The 21,825-nt window shown below is 38.8% G+C and overlaps 1 protein-coding gene across 3 annotated transcripts in view; it reads left to right on the top strand.

The window, feature by feature from the left end:
- The window catches only part of POC1B (POC1 centriolar protein B), a 97,618-nt gene that overhangs the window by 44,646 nt on the left and 31,147 nt on the right, over window positions 1–21,825 (top strand). For 2 of the 3 annotated variants that reach the window (XM_023257289.2, XM_023257290.2), the window contains exons 5-10: window positions 481–588; window positions 724–839; window positions 1,981–2,114; window positions 4,501–4,569; window positions 5,302–5,454; window positions 12,874–12,954. In XM_023257289.2, coding sequence (XP_023113057.1) covers window positions 481–588; window positions 724–839; window positions 1,981–2,114; window positions 4,501–4,569; window positions 5,302–5,454; window positions 12,874–12,954 — 661 coding nt within the window. The remainder of the gene's footprint in view (window positions 1–480; window positions 589–723; window positions 840–1,980; window positions 2,115–4,500; window positions 4,570–5,301; window positions 5,455–12,873; window positions 12,955–21,825) is intronic. The other variant, XM_023257291.2, reaches the window with a different exon arrangement.

Raw genomic sequence — 21,825 nt, 5'->3', positions numbered from 1 at the left:
TGTTCATGCTCTGTCTCTCTCTGTCCCAAAAATAAATAAACGTAGAAAAAAAAAAAAAGAAAGAAAAGAAAAAAGAATACTTACAAAAACAACAACAACAAGGTACTTGGCTTAGGAGGAGGGCAAAGTTGAATCAAAGACCTAGAACAAGTGCTATAAAACTAAATCATTTAAATAAAGTAAGAAAAGGAAAAAAGAAAATTGGCTGGTCTATATAGTATATTTTGATTTTTTTTAACGGTCTGTCATTGTGCTTATAATTTGTTATGCTTATTTTTAGTTGGAGAGATGGTTGTAGGATATGACTTTGCTGCATGGTGTGCTAGCAGTGGTCTCTGGTATTTAATATATGTACAGCCTGACGTGTGTGTGGGGGAATGTGTGTGTGTGTGTGTGTGTGTGTGTGTGTGTGTGTGTGTATAGGGGGTGGGGTTGATTGTCAGGAGCCTTTCACAAAGATAATCTTCTTGTGCTTTCCAGATTTTCACCTGATGGAAGGCTAATTGTATCATGTAGTGAAGATAAAACTATTAAAATTTGGGATACCACAAATAAGCAGTGTGTTAATAACTTCTCAGATTCTGTAGGGTAAGTCCATTCTCTTTGGGCATTTATGTGGTTATATGGGTTAGTTTGCTAAAGAGGCATTTAATTATTAAGTTCAAATAAAGAAATAAAGGTGAAGAAATCAAAATATTAGACTATCTTATTCTTTCCTTCTAGGTTTGCAAATTTTGTGGGTTTTAACCCTACTGGTACATGCATAGCTTCAGCAGGTTCTGATCATACCGTGAAAATCTGGGATATAAGAGTAAACAAATTGCTCCAGCATTATCAAGGTAACAGTTTCCATGACAACAGAGTCCAGGTGCTGCCTGGCCTACTCCAGGAAACTCTTAAACCCGCAGCCTATGCTTCTCAGTGGGGTGTGGCTCTCTCAGACAGGGTCATGGGCTGCCTTTGATTTGACTAGAGGACAATTAGTTGCATCAACAGCGTGGTCTGAGAAGCTGGCGTGGATGTCAGAGTGGAGAGAGAGGTGGAGGGACCTTAAAAATGATGCCAGGGCGGTTAAAAAAGAAGTAACTGAAAGCTGTTCACACGTTGGTTGTCTGCATTACGTGAGAGGTCGGGGGTAGAATTGGACTCTGAATTCTGAGTCAGAAGGAGTTCTAGGAGCACAAATAGGTGTTATAATTGGTAGAAAACAACATCCTGCCATGGCTGTGCATTGAAGCTAGAAGAGAAATGAATTGATTTCTTGTTTCTTTTTTATTGGATTTCTATTAAATCCACATTTTCCTTTTAAAATAAGTGTAATACTTACCACGTGGCAGATACTGTGTTAAATCCTTGCAACAGCCCTCAGGAGTATTATTAATATTGTCCCCATTTTAAAGATAAGGAAATTAAGGGTTAAGGAGGGTAAGTAACGTGCTAAAATAATTGATGGAACTAGCTTGGGGCCTTCTGTTTACAAAGTACTGATGGCTGTGTCGTACTGCCTCCTGTTGGAAGGATGGTGTCCAGAAATGAATTCTCGGACAAGCTGGCAAGACCATGTGCTCCTACAAATATACTTCCATACTCTTCATTCCTGAGCCTCAAGCCACTAATTGGCTATGAAATTTCATTTAAGGCTAGGTTGTATATCTTATGTGAGCTGGTGGTGATCAGTTGTTGGCTACGTTATATGGGTAATGTATCTGAAGAGTTTAGAGTTACATGGTTAACGAGATCATCTTTCCATGTCACACTTTCACTTTTAAAGCTATTCTGTCTCATTAGCTGGAAGTTTAAGCTGTATGATGGCAAACTACTTACTTGTTTTAGTGAGCTACATGGAATTTTGGTTTTGTGGAGACATTGTCTCTCTGATTGATTGTTGTTTCCAGCCTAATATTGCTAATAGGGCAAGAGAACATCTTTAGAATTGACAATTGTTCTCTGAACGTTTTGCTTTTGTTTTCTATAAATCAGTTCACAGCGGTGGAGTTAATTGTGTATCATTCCATCCTTCGGGTAACTATCTCATCACTGCGTCTTCAGATGGCACACTTAAGATTCTGGATCTCTTAGAAGGAAGACTTATATACACACTTCAAGGACATACGGTATTTGACACTAAGATTTGTGCTTTTTAAATTATGTATATTTTAAAGTGTTGATCCGGGGCGCCTGGGTGGCGCAGTCGGTTAAGTGTCCAACTTCAGCCAGGTCACGATCTCACGGTTCGTGAGTTCGAGCCCCGCGTCAGGCTCTGGGCTGATGGCTCAGAGCCTGGAGCCTGTTTCCGATTCTGTGTCTCCCTCTCTCTCTGCCCCTCCCCCGTTCATGCTCTGTCTCTCTCTGTCCCAAAAATAAACGTTGAAAAAAAAAAAATTTAAAGTGTTGATCCATTTTATATGTCTTTATTATCTTTCCAAGTGTGGCACACGTTGCTGGTATCACAAAAAATGTTTGCTTTCAGGACTTGGTTTTTATCCACTGGAAGCAACTCTTAGAAATATTATTTATTGTAATTCTTGTCAAAATCAGTGTGTCTTTCAATGGCTGTGAAATTAATCCCCCACTGCTGTCTTCCTCAGTATGTAGCATAGGTTTGACTGGTCAAATGGCGGTGGATAAGCCTTTTCCTTACTCTGGTCTTTCCCCTCATGTGGAGGCTGTTCCACAGCTCTGACACTGAGCCTCTCACACCCTCTCCCTCCTCGTCACTAATCTCACTGGTGAGTTTAGAAGGAGAAATTCCATGAGTAGAGCCCAGTGCCTTCTACTCTTGGGAGTCTGTCTTCATTGTCTTTCTCTGCTATTTCTTGTGGGCAGGCCTGCCCTTGTCCGGTCTTGCCTATGACTGGGTACTCAAATCTGACTCATACTGGGATTCAGTTCTAGAAAGCCCATTTACCCACAGATAAAGAGCCACATTTTCTCTTTAAAGCCCTTACCAGTAAGAAAGATGATATTCCTGTGTCTTATTTTTCAATTGATTTAGAATCCTGTGGGGAAGAGGCTTGCTATTTATTGAGCCTGTTCAGTGACACACGCGCGTGTGCACACACACACACTCACCAGCATATAATGCACTAAATAAAAACTCTACTTAAGTGTATAAAGTATTCCTCCTTTCTGGGTAAATATACAAACTTCTCTAAGTTTTTTTAGAATGCATCCTGCATTCTCTCTTTTTTTTTAAAAGATGTCCTAGGTACTTCCTTTTAACCAATTATAAGCTGTTTATCTCCAGAAATAGAATAGGCTTTGTGGTCTAGGGGAGAAGGACTTCTTTCTGCCTTCGTGTATCCTGCCTGGCTTCCTGCTTTGCTTTATCATTTGTCCTGCAGCTGTGTTAGAGCAAATCCGAAATAGACACTAACCAGCTCAGATATGTGTGTATCCATGGATTTAGGTTGAAGAAACAACCAATAGAAGTGGTCAAGGATCAAAATATCCATGGAAGAAGTACAGAATAATAGAAAAAAAGATAAGCAAAATATTTTAGGAGGAAAACACTACTCACGATGGAATTTTTCAGTCTAAAGATACTTATGAGGCTATAATAACCTAAGTCTGTGTGATGATCTACTTGAAAAATACAAGATGGTTTCCCCAAATTTTTCTTATATAGAAAAAGCATTAGTATCCTCTGTTTGTTTTTAACGTCCTTGGACATCTTGTGACTTGTCCAACTCCAGAGTCCTGGCTTAATTTCAGGTTCTCACTACCTCTCACCTAGGTAATTGCAGTAATTTCTTAACTGGCTCCAACCATTCATTCTCAGTCCAATTCATCATTCTCACAATCGTGACCTCAGTGTTCAACAGTCACAGCTCTCCTCCTGTCTGTGTCCTGCTGGCAAAACTTTCAGTGACTCACTATTGCCCATGTGAAGAGAGAACTCAGTGAAGCCTGTTGTGGTCAGGAAGGGGCTTTGTTCGTCTTCCCTACAGACTTGTCATTCGGTTTCTGCCAGTGATTTGTTATTCTGAGTAAAAGAGTCCAAAGCCAGAAAGTCTTTTTTTTTTTAATTTTTATTTATTTATTTTTTAAAAGAGAGAGAGACAGAGAGAGACAGAGAGACAGGCAGCAATTCTCCCAAGCAGGCCCTGTGCTGTCTGCACAGAGCCCGATGTGGGGCTCGAACTCATGAACCATGAAATCAGGACCTGAGCTGAAATCAAGAGTTGGAGACTTAACCACAGAGACATTCTTGTTAACTTACACACGTACAAGCTTTTCTTTAAAGGGAAAAACATGTATTGCATATTTTATTAGTATTGCTTTGTAAATCTAGTATCATTTATATGTGTTCAAATATAATTGGGTTGGTGCTTTGAAATCTTTACTCTGCCTACATTATTTGCCAACAACTGGATATGTTCTATCAGACTTATTGCATAAGTAGTCTATATAGAATAGGATGAAAAATGAATAGTCTTCCTGGACATAAGAAAACAATACCAAGTGCTTAAAAAAAAAAATCTCCCTTTATTTTTTTAGGGACCTGTCTTTACTGTTTCATTTTCAAAAGGTGGAGACCTATTTAGCTCCGGAGGTGCAGATGCACAGGTTTGTAAATCTTTCATCTCCTTCTCTGATTTGGTTAGGGAAAAGGAATCCAAGACCTCAGCTAAGGTTTTTACAATCAGCTCTTTTGTATATGTTAAGAGGATTATCAATGAGTTTATATTTTAACTTAATGCCAGGAAGTCTGCTGTCTCCCAGCTGAAATAGTGCCAGTTCTGATACTTTCTGGAATGCAAACAGCAGCTCATCTGGACACTTAACTATATGTGTAACTCACTGAATTCCCAATACTGGTGTGGCACTTCCACTTGAACTCTGCCTCATCTTTTATCTCTACATCTTGTTCTTCAAATGTTAAGCTCCTCAGAGGATGGTAAATGTAAATTGTTAATGTAGCAAATTTGCATTTTTGCCTATGTATGACCCAAAGTCATACGTATGACTTTGGGTCATACATAGGCAGGTTTATTGAATAAGGTGGACTATCAAGCCAAAAACATGATTTTGAACCTTGAAAAAATAAAAGGGAATTTTAAAATAGTAAGTTGTTTCTTAGTATGAATTTTAAATTGGGCATGAGGGCAATTCCAAGTGCTAAGTCTTTCCCTTCCACACTTGACAAATAGTATTGAAAAAAAATAGCATTGTTGAAATATACATCTAGCTCTCCTATTATAAGGGACAATTATGTATATTGGTTTTTGTAAAAATAAAAATCAGTTCTGGTGCTTTCACATGCAAGTGGATAACTGCCAACATACTAATTTTTTAAAGGTCTTATTATGGAGGACTAATTTTGATGGCTTGAACTGTAAAGACATTATTAAAAGAAATCTCAAAAGATTACATTTTGATTCATCACCACATCTTGTTGATATATACCCAAGAACACCACATCCCCATGAAGGAAAAATGGAGACTGTTGAAGTGAGTACTTTGCCCATATTTGTTCTACTGTTTGTAAGTGTACATTTTGGGGCTATTGGTCAACTAGACTTCATTCTGTAAAACGTTAGTTAGGCCTTAAAACATCACTTTGAGAAACAATTATGTTGACTGATACAATAACACTATAAATAGTGATAGTGTGTATTACTGCTGAAGCCTCTCGTATTTGCTTCTTGAAGGCCTAGAAATAAAGCTTAGAAATTGTGTCAATAATAGTAGGAAATGAGAAATCAAACGTAAGGCCGGTGACCCTGAAGCCTGACTTAACTTTGTATTCCTGTGTGTTTAGGAAGAGTATGTAATGGCTGTCGTAAGAACAGGGCTAAAGGGCAAGAATGTTTATAACAGTCATTGAAATAGGTATCGTGAAGCCTTTTAATGGCAAAAAGAAAAAAATCTCGTGGACGGTAAGAAGAGATGTAGGCATTAAACCTGATAGTTGAGACCATTTTATTTACTATTTGCCTGCATATATTTTGAAATATTTAATTATCTATGTAGCTGTAGGTTTTGCTTCACAAGTTCCCTCAGGTCCTATAGATTTAAATGTTCTACTCTTTTCAAAGACAAAATTCATCTTTTCTGGATACTTGGCTGGTATTAGTGTGTTTCTTTCCATTTTGCATGATTATTCGTAAGCCCCTTTCTCTTCCAAGAACTGATATCAGAAATCATTATTACCTATTTATCTGAATTGGTTTTTCATCATTGACAGAGCCTTGCTTTGCTTTTCGAGTAGCTGTTTTGAGTTCTTAACATGTACTCCTGAGTGACAGTTCAGTCACCAGCACTGTTTACACCGTGGTCCCGTACTCCCTTCCACGGAAGGTCCCTGCATTTCCACCCCAGTCAGCTCTTTGATTCTTGGGTTTTGGTACCCTCAGTCCTTAAAAGTTAACTTTTTTGGATTCTTTTCTAGATTTTGTTTAACCACATGTGGGGATTTCTGTCATCATTTTTTCTTGCTGGTGTTTATTTTCAGTTTTTTTTTGCTACAATTTTTGTCCTTTCTACCTTCTGGCCATCTTTCCAGTTCTTCTAAACAAAGTATTTAGTACCTCTTTGTGCCATTATTATATCATCATTATTACTCTATCATCATTTTTTTACTTGTTTGAAAGAAGTAATGTAATATAATTTGTGGTTCGTCACATTTTGTTTTCAGCGTCTGCCGTGATAGATGTAGTTGTTGATTCCCTGTGATCGCATATATTCACCTAAAATGTTTGGGAGACATATTTTAGGTTAAGTTCTCTTTTCTTGTTTTACCCCCAGCTGGTTTTGTTGACTCGTGGTGTGTTTTATTCTGGCATGTCTGGGGCTTGGCCGGGCTTGGTCCTCTGTGCTGCCGCTGCCCTGTCATCCATTCAGCCACCTTCCCAGGGTGGCGCGGGTAGAGCTGCCAGCTGAGGAATGGGGACCGGGCTCCCCATTCAGCGATCTCTCCGTGACACCACGCCACCCCCACCTTAGAGAGCCAAGCCATTTTCCCTGTGGTTTCCCGCCAGCCCCGGCCCACTTAAGAGTTCTGGACTTTCTCTAAAATGTCAACAAGTTGTCTGAGAAGCGCTGCTCTGACGCAGCAGCCAGAAAGCAGTAGCGGTGGCGGGGTTCCTTTGTTTGGCGAGGTCAGGGTGACCCGGGCCATGCAGAGCCACCCTCAACCATGCTTTTCACATGCACACTTGAAAAATCTATTCAAAACCATCTTTTCATCCTGGAATTAGAGTTCACTTATACTAAACAGAAAAGTGAGCACTGTGACTGAATTGTTTGCGTCCTAAAGAATGTCAGCCTCCGTGTACCCAGTTTCAATTACCTGTAAGCACTCACGGTTGCATAAATTAAGTACACGGTATGAATGTTCATCTGCAAAACACCTTCATTTCATGTGACGTGGAATGCCACAGAAGTGATAGGACGCTGCCTGTGAACAACCAACTGTTTGCTTTTTGTTTTTTTCCCTTAAAAAGCTCTTATGATAAAGCAAAGGTGTAAAGTGTTCTGGACAGAGGACATCTTTAATATTACAAACAAATGTTAAATATCAAATTTTTTTGAAGGCTCCAAGTTAATGTCTGGGGATCCCTCATAGAATCAAAAGATTGTTAGTTTAAAAATATCACCTTGAATGGAAGAGTTTGAATCGTAATAGACGTTGTATTGTGTCTATTCATGATTAGTAAGTTTTACTTTGAACTACTAAATTTGGGGGGTTCATTTCTTTTCAAAGGTTTAGGCAGGTTACATACGCTACTTTGGAAATATTTGAAAATTAGAAAACTTTTCTCTTTTTTTGAGGTAAAGATTCATGATTAACAGGATAAAGAGATGTGGAAAAAATGGCTCCTAAGTGATCTAATTAATTTTCCTAACTTGCTCTTTCTACAGTAACCGTGAGGATTCCATTTCTGAGTCTGAAGCATCATAGTATTCCCATGATTTATGTTTTTTATGTGTCTTCTGTGAGGTTCATTTGAATGGCATAACCTCAGTCTTCTGGGTGAAATCGTGCAGCCTTTTGCAAAAGCCCCTATTTGCCAGCTCTGTGTGCCTCACTTGTTAGAAGGTGGGGCGTCCTGCAGAGTCTTAGACCTTGGGGACCAGCTGACTAAATATGGAAACTGCTAATCCTTCCATGGATAGAGAGGGTGATCACAGATTACTTTTAGAATAAATGAGAGAAGGCCGCATGAAAGAAGGCATGAAACACGCAATCCTAGCTTTAGCTATGTGAAACAGACCCCTCCTGTGTCCTTTCCAGTAACCTAACTGCACATCCTTTGTAGCACTCCTGGCCTAGGCACACCTTCTTTTTTTAATACATATTTTTAAATTTTATTTTTAAGTAATTTCTAAACCCAGTGTAGGGCTCGAACCTACAACCTGAAGTCAAGAGTTGCATGCTATATGGACTGAGCCAGACAGGCACCCCCTACGTACTCCCATCTTAAATAAAAACATGAGGACAGCTTTTTTTCTCATTTTGGTGGGAAAGAAGCCAAATTTGAAAACTAGGTAACTTAACTCTGACCACGCTGTGCTATGGCACGTCATTAATTCGTGCTGGCTTTATCTTCTTCAAACTGGTATGAGCCGAATCACACAGTTCTGCCCCCAGGCAGAATCAAACTTTCCTTCTTGAGTGGGAACTTAGTGTATGTGCAGTACCCTAGACTTTTGCATATTTTAATGGGAAGACAATAAATCCATCCTAAGGGCAACAGGCATCAAAATTATGCTAGGAGAATTACAGAATATTACTGGAGGGGAGTATGGTTAGTTAGCTAAAACAAAATTATCAATAAAATAATTGTTCTGGTGGCTTTTAATTTTATAATGGCCATTTGAGATGAACTTGATCTATAAATTGCACGGGAAATTCTGTGTGATATTTAACAGGTAGGAAAAATTCCTTTAACTTAACCAAACATCTATATAATAGTATTTTGTGATAGTCTTCCCATGATTCATTGTTGAAAATTGATCAATTAAAAACATTTTTTTAGTGTTTATGTAGAGAGAGAAAAAAGAGAGAGAGAGAGAGAGAGTGTGTGTGTGTGTGTGTGCACACGCGTGCACGTGTGCAAGTTGGGGAGGGGCAGAGAGATAGACACAGCATCTGAAGCAGGTTCCAGGCTCTGAGCTGTCTAAACAGAGCCTGATGCGGGGCTCGAACTCATGAACTGCGAGATCATGACCTGAGCCAAAAGTCAGCCACTTAACCAACTGAACCATTCAGGCACTCCTGAGAATGGATCGATTTAAGTCTTCAAGTCTGAGACTGGGTTTTTATTTTAATCTTCTCCGAAGGTTGAAAACATAATTTCAGGTAAAAAATGACCACTTCTCTGCAAATTGTATATTTTATTTCTAGCCATGGCACATACTTATATTGTTTTGGGCCTCCATAAATGTTCTTCAGAGATTACATAATAATAATATTAGTAGTAATAATAATAATATTGAATACATACAAAGCTATTCTAATTGGCTTCTAAAAATTGTCATTAAATCTTCCTTAAAACGCTGCAAAGTGCTATTTTTATTCCTTGAGAAATCGAGGCACATGTAAGTTAAAGCTTAAAGTCAGGAAGTGGCCATACTAGCATTTCAACCCAGGTGCACTGGTTCTGTTTTGTGCTTTTAATCATTTTGATGGAATGCTTCAAAATAATCAAAATTAAATTTTATTCTGTTAATAGAGAATGAGTATCTATGTGCTGGACATTGTACTAGCTTTAGAGGGTGCAACCAAGAACAAGACAGGCGTGCGTATTCCTTGCCCTTCAGAATTTGTTAGTAGCAGTCCTGGTGCTCCTCACAGAGCCCCAGAGTGGGTGGTGCATGTGAGGGTTTCTTTATGCACGAACCCCTGACGTGACGTGCCCTTGTTCAGTGATGGAACACTCAGCCCTCAAAACGCAGCCCACTCCATTTCAAGGTGAGCACAGTTATTACAGGGTCCTTCCCTTTAATAAGGATGGAGAGCTAGAACGTACTGTTAATATTCCTGGAGATTAGCTAGCACAGAACCAGCCCCTCCACACATTCTCTTTTTGAGAAGACTGTAAGGCTTTACGTAAAGAACGTCCTGCTCCATTTTAATGTATGTGTCAGCAACTTGTTAGCTCCATCAGGAGTTTTCCAACTTGTAGAAAGCAGCTCAAGGATTTCCCCACGAGAGAGGCTATTTCCATGGGATTTAGATTTTTTGAACATTTCCAATTTCAGATGGTAAAACCAGATTGTATTTTTCGTACGTAATTGATTTCATGTGTACACTAGGTGGCAGTAGATAAAAGAGAATAAAATGTCTGCAGGCAATCTCTCCGGTGGCCTGGCTAGGCTGAGACTGGAAGGAAGGTGACTGATCCTCAGGTTTCTTATCTCGGCCCCCAGTGTGGACTCAGAGCTGATAGGAGGGGACTGTGTTTTCTGCTGTCTGGAGCAGCCAGAAAGAAACCAAGGTGCTGGCAGGCTGGGCCGATAGGCCCTCGTCTGCATCCTTCGCTGTGCTAACCCTTCTCTGGGGCCTGTGCCTCTGACGCAGGTGGCTGGGTAATTATAAAAGCCTCTTAATGTTTCCCAAACTACAGCTTTACCCATCAAACGTGATAAGTGCTTTTAAAATCATTCAGCTCCTCTTCCGCTGGTCTCAGCCCTGATCACCCCAGTCCCGGGCTGTCGCAATGGTGTCCTCACTGTTACCCCATATGCCTCTGTCCGATCCGTCTTGCTAAAGCATGTCGTGGGCCCCATCTTTTCTGTGCCTTCCCCAATTCCCTCACCTGTCACAATTTGCCCCTTGCAACCTCTCCTGTTACTACCCTGTGCAAAGGTATCACATCAGCATTCTGCCTCTGTGCTCAGGAATGCTCTTGACCTCCTCTGTGTCTCTCGGCTTTTGTTTTCTAAACCTTTCTTTCAAAGATCCATCTTAAGCCCTTCCTGTGTTTTCTCCATGGGGAAGATTTTCTCACGAAGCCAACAGTTTCTTCTTTGAGGTTCTTATATACCCACTGCTGGGACCATTCATTTGATACAAAGTTCTGCTATCTGTGTTTCCCTTGGCTAACCAACTTGTATTCACGATCTTTAATAAATAATTGATGATGATGTGGTTTTATTTTTATTTTTTTCTTTCATCTTCTAGAATTCTGAAGTGACCTTCCTCAGAAATAATAGCAATCTAGTTAGCCAATCTTGCTTTTCTTTTTCATTTACTATATATATTTGAATCTATAATTAGATGTTATTTACTTTTAGATGGTTTTAAACTTTATACAAATGAAGTCATACTGAGTATATTTCTCTATAAGCGCTTTTACACTTAACGTTAAAATCCTGAGAATCCTACATACGGATTCTGAATTCATTCATTCATTCATTCATTCATTCATTCATTCATTCACATGTTGTTACATATTGTATTTTATTCATCTTCACGGCTGGGTAGGATCCCAATGAATTTAGTACAGTAGTAATTTGCACGATTTATGTGTCTTTTCCACTGTGGATGAATATTTGGGGGCCTTTGGTTGTGTGGTTTTTTTTCCACCATTGTAAAAAGTGCTGCCATAAACAAGGTTGGCATCACTGAGCTTTCTCATTTTTTGGAGCCTAATAGATGTTCAGTGGTATTTCGCTTTAATCTGTGTTAATTACTAATAATGTTTCTGAAAATCTCTCAATATGCTGGTCAACTGTTAGGTTTTCTCTTCCATAATTTTTTCTTGGGATCACTGTCTTTCACATTAATTTGTAGATGTGCAAGAAAAACCTACTTTTTCACTTTCAGACATCATAATCTATCCTCCTTTTCCATGTTCTAATGGTTAACTTTGTGGTGTCCATTGTTAAAAAGAAATTTTTGGGTTTGATGTAATCAGATGCATGAGGTTTTTAAAAATTGGTTGTTATATATATATGTGTGTATGTATATATATATGTGTGTGTGTGTATATATATATATATATTTTTTTTTTTTTTAGAGAGAGAGAGAGAGAATGAGAGAATCTTAAGCAGGTTCCACACTCAGCATGGAGCCCGACGTTGGGGCTCAATCCCACGACCCTGGGATCATGACCTGAGCCTAGACCAAGAGTCAGACACTCAACTGACTGAACCACCCAGGCTCCCCTAGTTAGGTCTTTTAAAATATATTTTACATTAGTTTTATTATTTTTCCCACACAAACCTTTGTGTGTTTATTCTGATGTATTTACATTTTTATGGTATCGTAAATGATATCTTTTTATTCTTTTTAAAAGTTGTTTAATGTCCAATGTGGGGCTTGAATTCACCACCCTGAGATCAAGAGTCACCTGATCTACTGACTGAGCAGCCAGGGACCCCATAAATTTACATTTTCTGACTGTGTGTTGAAGTATAGACGTGCACTTGATTGTGTGTATCAATTTTGGATCTTCCTAATGAGTCAGCAGTAGATTCTCTTGGAATTTTTCCATAGATAATTATATATGAATAACAATTTTATTTCTTTTGTTCCAATTCTTATATCTTAACACCTTTTATTTCCTTTTCTTGTTTTAATGAACTGGCTAGGACTTTTTTCTGCATCTTCTGAGGTGGGTCATTTTATTTTATTTTATTAAAAAAAATCCCTTTATAGGTAAATTATGTTGATTTTCCAATGTAAAATCAACTTTTTATTCCTGGGATAAATTCACCTGGTCATAGTGATCATTTCTTATACATTGATAGACTTGATAGGCTGATACTGTACTTAAAATTTTTTGTATTCATGTTAGTGAATTTAGCAATGTATTTTAATTTTTAGAATATATTAGGAATACCTTCTAGGTTATTGCAAATAGCATTCCGTTTTTTATGGTAGAAAAAACTAATGTTAACTTTTCTTGTATATATACACAGATTAATCCAAAGCTTGAGGTAATCGATTTGCAGACTTCTTCTCCCCCTGTTATGGACATCCTTTCTTTTGATTCTACTACAGTAAGTTTTCTTTGACATTTAAGTGGCATATAATTATTTGGAGAATCCATTTTCCTTAAAAAGTGTGTGGGAGAGGGGGTAAAAAATGGGCTAAATAGCCTAACATTTTAGCATTAAAAAAAAACCTTGTACAAAAAGTCATATTTACAATATGTCTAAATAGCCACAAGGGGGAGCAGCACCAATTATCAGAAAAGGCTTTACTTTGATAACCTTGAGCTCAGTCTAACCCGTACTCATTGTCTCATTTCCTATTAGGGTGCTATCCAGGTGATATTTCACTGTGTTGTCACAGAACAGATTTTCTTCTCTGTTAATTGCCTTTCAGAGATGCTAAACTCACTTCTAGTTTTCTCCATAGAAGCTATAAGTAAAGCAGCCATTTCCCTTTGTCCCTATTAGTGGATAATCCCTATGGTGGATTATCCAGAGATTAAGTATTTTTGGTATTTGCAATTTTGTTTATAAAAACTACATACATATAATTTATTTGCGCAGTGTAAAGTCAAAGATTCAGACTTCAATTGGAGTCTGTTAGCCTTTGCAAGGCTAATCATCGTTGCCATCAACTCCTGCTAGTCAATGCAGAACTAGTCCTAAGAATGAATGAGAGGCATTGCATGCATGGTCTTTGGTGACACTACTCGCATGGTGTCAGTATAGTTAAATATTCTGGAGAGATTATTAATGTGTGGCCAAGAAAGGAAATAAACCAAAACACTTGACATTATGACATTGTACACTTTCCAGCATATGTCAAGAATAGTATTTTTTGTAGAGGAATCCTGCAGAAGGACTAGTCCATCCTGAATCTATCCTGTACCAGAAAGAACTGTACTTATTAAAGTATTCAAGGGTTCTTTCAGTGTTAATCCCAGGGAGAGAATACTCATAGATCACTCATGAGAAGTTCCACCCACAAGAAATCAGCCTGGGGGCTTGGGAGGAGGGCGAGTAACCAAGGGGATGATTGTCAGAGGGAAGGAAGTCCAGTAATCGGTGGTGACACCTAGAACCTCAAGCAGGCCTGTGGTCTTGTCTCTTACAGTATTCATGTTTATAAAATATCCCTCCTAGCATTTCTGCATTAGTAGCTTACTTATGACATTAAAAATTAACTAGACATCCAATTCTTGCCATATTGATTGGTGACTTGTAATAGTGCTCAATACATTCATGTTTGTTCAATGAATTTCTCAAAAGGAATGCTGTTGAAACTTATAAATTCTAATGGGTTGGGGTTTTGCCTCTAGTAAAAGGAGCAAAAAAGTTAGGTGGTTTCTGAGATTTGATGCCTTCTTATGAGGTTATCAGTCTATAAAGTTGGGCATGCCTGACCTAGAAAATATCACAGATCATCCAAAATCTTTGGCCTACACTCTCCCTGCCAGTACCCTTCAAGCTTTGCAAGGTCTCATGACATGAATGATCCAGATGTTTTTGAGAGTATGCTATGGAAGTGGGATAATTGGCACCTAGCAAGTGATAGCAGGGTGTCTGTCCCTGGATGGTAATCCAAGGGTGCCCAAGTCAACTAGTCCATGTTATAGGACCCTAACTCAGGGACTATGATGTATATGGGACTTTGAGAGGACAATTTTGTATGATAAATGCACAACAAGTTTGCAGCTATGCTACAAAACTAATAAGATTAAGAGTACAATTATTGTCCACATAAGGGATGATATTAGGTGGGATTATATGAAATTGCCATTCTGTAGGCATAAATGGTGTAATGTCAGTGATTTCCTCATGGTTCAACCCAACATATAAACATTACAAAGAAGACTGTACTGTTACTTTGAGTTGTGTGCTTGATGCTTCATACAAATAAAACAAAACATAGGAAAACAAAAACATATTTGCTCTAAATTGGTTTAGCATTAAGTTAATGAAATCCCCTCTAAGTAGATTCTTTTACAATCTGGAAGATAGCTGGTTGCCCCCAGGTAAGGTGTAAAGACTCCTGATGTTACTTATTTTACTAGGACATTCTCTGAAGACAAAACTAGATGCTCATAAAGCATCTTTTTATAAAGATTATCTTTAACGCTTCTTCCTTTAAATTGTCAAGGTATATATCTTTCTTTTAGCTCACTGTTAGATAATTGGTTAGAAAACTATGGTGAGGGGCGCCTGGGTGGCTCAGTTGGTTAAGCATCTGACTGGCTCAGGTCATGATCTCGTAGTTCATGCGTTCGAGCCCCGCCTCGGGCACTGCTGACAGTTCAGAGCCTGGAGCCTGCTTCAGATCCTGTCTCTCCCTCTATCTGTGTCTCTCTCCCACTTGTGCGCGCTCTCTCTCTCTCTCTCTCTCTCTCTCTCTCTCTCTCTCTCTCTCAAAACTAAAATACACATTAAAAACATTAAAAAAAGAAAAACTATGGTGAAATCTCTTTAAATGTTCATGTTCCATTAATCTACTGGCGAGTCTTAATCTGTAGTCCCCTCTGTACTTCGGCTGCTTTTCTGTTCCTTCTGCACAACAAATCAGGCATAGTTGTAGAGGATATTTGTGTCTACTGTGGCACGAAGCACCGCTGCGCTGAGTATTCGTGATGTGAACTTTGCATGTCATTGTAATTTTAAAACCCAGAGAAATATTAGAAGCCAAACACAGTGTTTAAAGGTGGTTTGGGGTTTTGTTATTGTGATCACTCTTTGTTTGGGGTATTTATTCGTTTGGTTTTTGTAGAAGACTGGAAGAAATTTTCAAGATGAGGCATAAAAAAGATTACTCTTGAAACCTTAATTTGTCAAATTTCCTAGTAGGATAAGAGCAGATTTGTTATGGTATAGGGAACAGTTGGCTTCTGTTGCTTCTTTGACCTGATTTACTGTTACATTCAGGATGATTTCTAGATCTGAGAATACTGATATCTGGGCCCTGGTGCTTTCTTACTACAGAGAAGAAATTGTGGCATACAGTGTAACAGTTGGTAGCTCTGTGACTTGCACTTGTGCCTCCAATGCCAGGCAGGAAATTTGATACGATATTTTAGCATCAAAATAAGCTGTTACCAATCTGCATTTTTAAAGCTTAATTGTTTAAATAAAAAAGAAGAAGAAGAAGAAGAAGAAGAAGAAGAAGAAGAAGAAGAAGAAGAAGAAGAAAGAGGGGAGTGGCTGTAAAGGGTTGTACTGGCTGTCATATAGATATAGTTTTAAAATGTTGATCTCACATTCCTGAATCTTTATTCTCATTACATTGTTACTTATTATATACTGATTTTCTAAGGGTTTTGCAAGATTCCATTGAGTCTTTTAATGCTTTCGTTTATTCGGTTAGAACCAGACCAAGATTTTATCATCAAAGTTGTACAACAGCATTTAGCATTGGCATTGACATGTGATGTGGGATGTTCTAGACCCTTCCCCATCGTCACTCCTCCCCTGCAAAAGGCAGGCAAGATAGGAATTTCTCTTCTGAATCCTAATGTAAAGTCTTTTTTTAAAAAAACAATACTGATTATAAAAAAATTGTTTTAAATACTCTAGAGTTATTAAAATATTTTAGGTCAACTATATTCCTAAGGTTTGATGTGTTGATTTTACTCTTATTTGTCCTACAAATGAACAAAATGAAATTGATAATGTTGTACACGTTCTTCTGATTGTCGAAACACTGGGCTCTCTTCTGAGAATCAAAGTGATTCTCCTCTTCATTCTGGCCACTGTGTAGAAGATGAACGTAATGTGGATGTCTTTCCTTAGAATTGGGGACAGTATTTCAGGTCAAATTAATCTTTATAATACACTGAGAATTTGCGATTGTATTGTAGGAAAAAAAAAATCAAGGGTTTTGGTGCTCCAGCAGTCAAGATATTTAAAATTGTAGTGCATGAAAGCATTACATGAGATGCTCAGTGGCCTGTCAAGCTGCCTACCTGACTTCAAGAAACTTACAACCTAGCCCAATAGAAATGAGTTTAAGAAATAAGTGGCAATTTCAGCATACTAGATGAAAAGTGTGTATGATTGCCATAAGAGATTATTGATGGAAATATTCTGAAAAGATCACTAATGGGCTGGAGAAAACTAGAGGACTCCTCTAGAAGGAAACTTTTGACCAATTCTTGACCTAGCCAGAGTTGGATAGGATTTTGATAGGGACACTCCAATTGGGGAAAGCAAGTTGTAAGTAGACACCTCAGAAATAGTTGAAAATACGTACCACGGTAATAGAAGTGCATCAGTCTAGTTTGGGATCTTTAAGTTGCTTGCCTCACCGGGTAGCCCCTGCAGTGAAAGGCCAGGGATGTGCCTGCTTGCAGCACACGTGTGTCTCAGCCTGCACTTAGTAACTGTTCTGTGCCATTCACTGTTCTTGACTTTAGAAAAAGCGAACAATAGTACCTGCCCAGAGAAGCCGGCTTGCAACATGCTAGTGGGGAAGACGGGCAGTTCACAGGTTAAAAAACAGACTGTATAGCATAATAGAGCCCAGCGCATATAGGCTCAAAACATGCAAAGGTGTAGAAAGCACTAAAGGCAGACAGGACTAAGGGTGCATTTTAGGTAGTATGTTCAGGACAAGGGTCATGCGAGAGGTGACGTGAGGAATGAAGGGAACATGCCACACGGGTACCTGGGAAGGCACTCGAGGCAAGTGGGAGCAGTGCTGGAAGCTCCAGTTGAGAGTGAGGTGGGCGCCTCCAGAGGCTTTCCTTCGGAGGTGGGACTTGTGTGACTTAGGTTTTAATGGGTTCACCACGGCCACCACCATGTGGAGAATCGCCCCGGGGGTGGGGGTGGGGAGGAACAAGAAGACTTGCTGGTTAGGAAGCTAATGAACAGTCAGCAAAGAGGCCTCCCTTGACCCACGGTGGTAGCAGAGGAGGTGGTGATAAGTGATCCATTCTGGATGTATTTTAAAGGCAGAGCCAAGAGGATTTCCTGACAGGTTTGATGTCAGCTGTGCAATTCCCTGTCTCCTTTCCCCAGGGACAGTAAGGTGTACCCTTGAGGATCCTCAGGGCAGCTGAGATTATCTCCTGGCTCTGCATCATTCTGCCAGAGGGGTTGCTGAGGGAAAAAGAACCGTGGTTTTACTACATCCTTTTTTAGGCTCAGGAAAGTGATCAGTTGAATCAGTGCAAGAGATCCTCTGCTATTGCTGTGACTTCAGGAAGTGAGCGCAATGGTAAAAAACACACGACTCCTTCCTAGATGTCATTTAGATTTGTATTTTTCAGCAAAGTGCACTGGTTTCCCTGTTGGAAAGATTTGTGCTTCAGCATATTTTTAGAAAGAAAAATGCTACCCACTTTCATGGAGATAGTCATACAGTAGATGCTCTCTGAAAAATATTAATGCATTGACAAAATATATGGACATACAAAGAGTAAACTTGCAGATACAGAGAGACTATTTCCACGGATGTTGTGGCAACAGTTTGTCCTGGTTACTAGACAACATTGCATAACTAGTTCAGAGTGATTCCAGTTCCTAACTGCTTATGTAAGCAAAGATTTGGAAAGACTTACTTGAAAGAACACAGTGTATGCAAACCTAAATGTCTCAAAACTAAAATGTATCACTTTGAAAGTGTAAAATGGTAATATGCAATTTATTGTCCCCAGTTTCCCCATTTACTTTTCCAGGGAAATCCGTAAAAATCAGGTTGCACAAGCCTCCCGCTTTCACTACTTTTCTGTACACTAACATTGCTGGTTTTACGTATAAACCGCCTCTAAATTTGGAGGTAGGTGAGATTCTTTTTTAAGTTTTTAAACTTTGCAATATTTTTATAAGGTGGCTTTTGATTTGCAAGTTTAACATAGGATTTCTGAAACTAGGTGTGTTGTTTGTAATTTTGTTGCTGCTTACTAAGCTTTAGGAAAACAGTTTAATGTTATCCTTGGGCATTGGTTTAGTGGCCCTGGGGTATCTTTCTCCTGGCCCTCGCTCTAAGCATTTGAAAGGAAATGAACATACGTGTTTGTAGAATCTGTATTCGGGTTCACTAGCTGGTACCTTTTACAGTTTTCCTTCTTTTAGTAAAAGACTTTTAGTCTTCATTTCCGACAATAGTGAGCATGTCAAGTAGGATACAGTAATTTTTTTTTCTTTTAATCCGGTAACTCAAAAAGTTAAATGTAACTCTAAGATGCTTAGTAGAAACAAAAGAATTCTTATCAGGGTTGAGAAATAATTTTTTTTTAAATTTTTTTTTTTAGTGTTTTTATTTATTTTTGAAGGAGAGAGAAGACAGAGCATGGGTGGGGGAGGAGCAGAGAGAGAGGGAGACACAGAATTCGAAGCAGGCTCCAGGCTCTGAGCTGTTAGCACAGAGCCTGACACGGGGCTCGAACTCACAAACTGTGAGATCATGACCTGAGCCCAAGCTGGATGCTCAACCGACTGAGCCACCCAGGCGCCCTGAGAAATAATTTTAAAACATTGCCCTTTGAAATTGTAAGAAATGAAGTAATTGCAAAAGACATTTTACAAATAAGACATACATGATAATCAACAGAGGTGATGAAGAAAAATGTTTTCACAGATCCTTTACCATTTAAAAGAAAACACCACTTTTTTTTCCAGATACAAGTTATTTTAGAGATATGAGCGAAAATATTAGAGATGGAAAGAGACTATTTTCAATTAGTCGTATCTTTGCTTTTGAAGTATATCATGACCCATATGTTATAAAAACTACCAACAGTTGTGAATGTGATAGTTGACCTTTAAAAAATGTGTTTTTTGATTTAAAAAAAAGGATCCAACTAAAACTTTTTAGTCTGTTAAAGGAACATGACTTTTTTCTTTTTTAGAAGACACAGATCTCATCATCTGTAAAATTCACTAAGATAGTACAACTATAAAAAGAGATTAATAGTGTGGGTCAGAAGCTTTCTTTTTTTCTTTCAAATAAAATGTAGTTTTTAATAAAAATCATAATGGCCATAAGTCCCAACTGTTTGATTTAGCTATACTGAAAAATATACTAATTTGAGCTTCATTCCCAATTTCCAGGTCACAAGGAAAGAAAGCTTACATTAATGAGGGTTTCCTTTTACCAAAAACTGTTATTCTAATTAAATTTCAACAAAAATGATTTAGGACTTAAACTCTTCTCTGTGAAATGTAAAAACAAACAAACAAAAATAAAGAGACTCTATCCAAAAAGATTGTATAAAATACGTTACTTAGGAGTCCAACAGAGTACTTTTTAGAATTTCCTTCAGAATATTAGCACATTTCTAGGAACTGGAGGTGTGAAGTTCCAGGTATTATTTCTGCCTTCCAAATTCCTGAGCTGCTGTCTTTCTCTCCTCCTCCTCCTCCTCCTCCTCCTCCTCCTCCTCCTCCTTCTTCTTCTTCCAAATATAATTTATTGTCAAGTTGACTAACATACAGTGTGTATAGTGTGCTCTTGGTTTTGGGGGTAGATCCCATGACACCCAGTCAGTCAGGAATGCTGTCTTTGTAAGCTATGACTCCTAACTGCTGCAGGACTACGCTCGGTCCGAGTCTAGGGCCCTAAGCCGCACCCCCAGTTCCCACAGCTGAGACTGAGGCATGCTGAAAATGCCCAACAGCTCTCTCTGCCCACACATCCAGTAACAACTGGTTCCTTCCTCTTCCTGTGGAAGAGCAACATCCTCTGAGATGAGAAGAAATGCACCCTGAGGAATGCAAGAACAGCAGTGAGCTTTTCACACAGGAAATTACTACAGTAGCACTCTGAAAAGTGCCCAGTCTCTTGGACTGTCAGCCCATAATGAGCTTCCTGCTGCTGACCCAGAGGATGATTTACTATGGAGTAAATGCCACCTGTGGGTCTGTCAGAGTTTCGTGGAAAACCGTGAACTCTGCTTTCGGCGGTTCTGTACATCTCTACCTGTCTGGTTTTGAGTTGTTGGGTGCTGCAGACACAGTAAAGCTAGGTGGCTTTGTCCTTCTCTCTGTTTAGCCACTTGACAGTTAACTGTTTGGCGGAAGTAGTCAGCAAGTCTGCTAATAAGAATTTTCAGTCATTTCTTTGGACTTTATGAAATTACGACTTGTAAAATATGTTAGGGCTTTAGAGAGATTAAAAACCCTTATAATCCAAGTGAACTGGCTACTAAGGCCCAGTGCTGGTCCTTGTCTACTTCTTTCTGTGTCTTTCAATTTCCTTTCTTTTACTTTCTGAGGTAAGCATCAGTAGAAGGTCCCATACTGTGGGTATGTCATACATGCTCAAGCATAGGTAAAACTCTGTTGCTTTGAACCGACCTTGATCATTTGAATTTCAAATGGATTTTTACAACTGGAGAATGTTTTAGTATAATTTACCTTTAAAAAAAAATAATTCCTCCAGCGTTTTCTCTTTCCTTTGCATGAGGTAATGATGGCTGCCATAAAGCCCGGTTTGTGTATTACATGTACATTTTAAATTGCCTTCCAAATCACTACAGGATTTTGCTAGGTTTCAGTGTTTATGGTGGCAAAATTCTTTTACTTTTCATGTATTTGTTTGGATTATTTTACTAAAGCACATACAAGTTACTTGTTGTTTGTTTTGAGTTGAAGGGGAGATGGAGGAGGAATGCCAGTCATTTCCTCTTCTTTTTCAGAATATCTTTTTAATGAACACTCCTCTTCTCTCCTTTGAACAAACCATCTCAAGTTAGCTGGGGGCCCCTAAGTGCCCAGTTTCCAATAATCCAGCCTATTTCCTTTGTTTCTCTAGCCCCAGAGAGGTAGTTGTTTCATGCATTTACTATTTCTTCTTACCTCCATGCTCCCTTTTAGCCTTTACAGGCTTCCAAACTCTGTTTAACCAGTTCCCTGTATTAAATTCTCTCTGTTAAAATAACTGTTGTGATTTCTGTTTTCCTGCTGAATCCTAAATGATCATCCTAAAGATCCTAAATCATCTTT

Source organism: Felis catus, chromosome B4, assembly GCF_018350175.1.
Source record: "Felis catus isolate Fca126 chromosome B4, F.catus_Fca126_mat1.0, whole genome shotgun sequence".
Taxonomy (NCBI): domain Eukaryota; kingdom Metazoa; phylum Chordata; class Mammalia; order Carnivora; family Felidae; genus Felis; species Felis catus.
Note: the sequence above shows the minus strand (reverse complement) of the source record. Positions and strands in the feature narration are given on the sequence as shown.